The sequence below is a fragment of the Echinops telfairi genome, unplaced genomic scaffold (genome assembly GCF_000313985.2).
Source record: "Echinops telfairi isolate 266 unplaced genomic scaffold, ASM31398v2 ScPeMD7_60;HRSCAF=208, whole genome shotgun sequence".
NCBI lineage: Eukaryota > Metazoa > Chordata > Mammalia > Afrosoricida > Tenrecidae > Echinops > Echinops telfairi.
In genome coordinates this window covers 1282638-1284729 of record NW_022103958.1, presented here as the reverse complement: position 1 = coordinate 1284729, position 2092 = coordinate 1282638, and the positions used below count along the sequence as shown (strand labels likewise).

General features: G+C 37.0%; 1 protein-coding gene across 1 annotated transcript; it reads left to right on the top strand.

The window, feature by feature from the left end:
* Window positions 1-930: 930 nt before the first annotated feature.
* Window positions 931-1866, top strand: LOC101659129 (olfactory receptor 5W2-like). Its single transcript, XM_004708499.3, has one exon. It carries the CDS (start codon window positions 934-936, stop codon window positions 1864-1866), a length of 933 nt encoding a protein of 310 aa, XP_004708556.1. The 5' UTR covers window positions 931-933.
* The last annotated feature ends 226 nt before the right edge of the window (window positions 1867-2092 follow it).

Here is a 2092-nt window from a genome sequence, read left to right as displayed (position 1 = left end):
AATTTGCTTTTTCCTACTGGGTGTCAATTTGTTTTAGTTTCTCAATAGACTTATACTTTAAATAATTGCCCTAAAAGTTTTGACAATAAAAACTTATATGTGATAGAGGGATTGAATAAAACATTCATGCAAGTTTAGCATCAGTTAAACCTAAAATCATAATAACCTAAATGATAGCATAACAGAATATTTTTCATTTACTAAGTTATAATCAGTAACATTCCTGGTTGTTGAATCTTTAAAAAACATTTTTTATTAGAAAAATACCATAATTGAAAATTTTTGGTCCAGGTCCTCACTGCCATCAACATGATTCTGACTCAAAATAACCTCATAGAACAAAGTAGACCTCCTTCCTAGGGTTTCCAAGATGAGATCTTCATGAGAACAGACAATGGTTTCTTTCTTGCCCTTTCAGAGAAGCTGATGGGTATGAATAGCTGACCAACACATGACCACTTAGCTCCTAGAACTCCGTTTGTCCAGTAGGGTAGTTTTAAACCCCACTTTTGGCCTGTATCTTCTTGGCCTTCTGTCTCTAACTTTGGTAATTTTTTTTTAACCTAGAATGAACTTTACATTGATCAACTTGTGCTGTCTGAGATAAGACTATGGAGATCAATACAATTGACATATATAAAAAATAGCATATAAATTTAGAATCAATGTTTCTCATCTTCCTGTTAAAGTTGTTTTATTTTTCCCCAAAATATAACATTTATCTGTGTTTTATTTATTTATTTATTATTGTTTTATTTTTCCCCAAAATAGCACATTTATCTGTGCTAGTTTCTGAGCACAAAGAACACTATTCACAGACAGAAAGTTCTCAACCATACCAATCATATTTTGTAGACTTACAACAGAGTTAAATCTTGATCTATTATGTTTTTGATTGATTTTTTTTCGCAGTTTAGAACACATCAAAGAAGAATGGATGGAGAGAATTGCTCCTCTTTAACCGAATTCCAGCTCTTGGGGATTACTAATGACCCCAAAGTCAAGGTGGCTATATTCACAGTGTTTCTGGGTGTTTATCTGATTATTCTTGTGGCAAATCTTGGAATGATCACTTTGATTAGGATGGATGCCCAGCTTCAGACACCAATGTACTTTTTCCTCAGCCACCTCTCTTTCTGTGACCTCTGCTACTCCTCAGCAATTGGACCCAAAATGCTGGTGGGCCTCATTGCCAAAAACCAAACAATTCCCTTCATGGGCTGTGCTCTGCAATTCTACACCTTCTGCATGTTTGCAGATTCTGAGTGTCTCCTGCTGGCAGTGATGTCCTTTGATCGGTACAAGGCCATCAGCAACCCCTTGCTCTATACAGTCAACATGTCCAACACGGTCTGCTCCACGCTCATGGCAGGGGTTTACCTGGTTGGGATAGTTGATGCTTTGATACACACAACCTTAGCTTTCCGCTTATGTTACTGTGGGTCAAATGAAATCAATCACTTCTTCTGTGATTTGCCCCCACTTTTCCTCCTTTCCTGTTCAGATATCCAAGTCAATGAGCTGGCATTATTTACTGTGTTTGGCTTCATTGAGCTGAGTACCATTTCAGGGGTTCTTATGTCTTATTGTTATATCATTTTATCAGTTGTAAAGATTCACTCTACTGAGGGAAGATTCAAAGCGTTCTCCACCTGCACCTCCCACTTAACTGTTGTTGCAATTTTCCAAGGGACTGGCCTCTTTATGTATTTCAGGCCAAGTTCATCCTACTCTCTAGATCAGGACAAAGTGACCTCATTGTTTTATACCCTTGTCATTCCCATGTTAAACCCTCTGATTTATAGTCTGCGCAATAAAGATGTGAAAGCGGCCCTGGAAAAACTGAAAAATAAAGTGCTGATTTAAGTATGTATTGCATACAAACAGCCATTTCTTCAAGTCATATGAAACCAAAACTATGTCCAATCATTTGAAGTTGAATTAGAATCACAGAGATCCTACATTGAGTTTCAGAGACTGTAAATCTTTATAGGAGTCCACAACATGCACTTTTAGACAGAGTGGCTGGTGGATTTGAAACACCAACTTTGTACTAAACACTCCAGAGCTTATCCAATTGTGTCATCAAAAT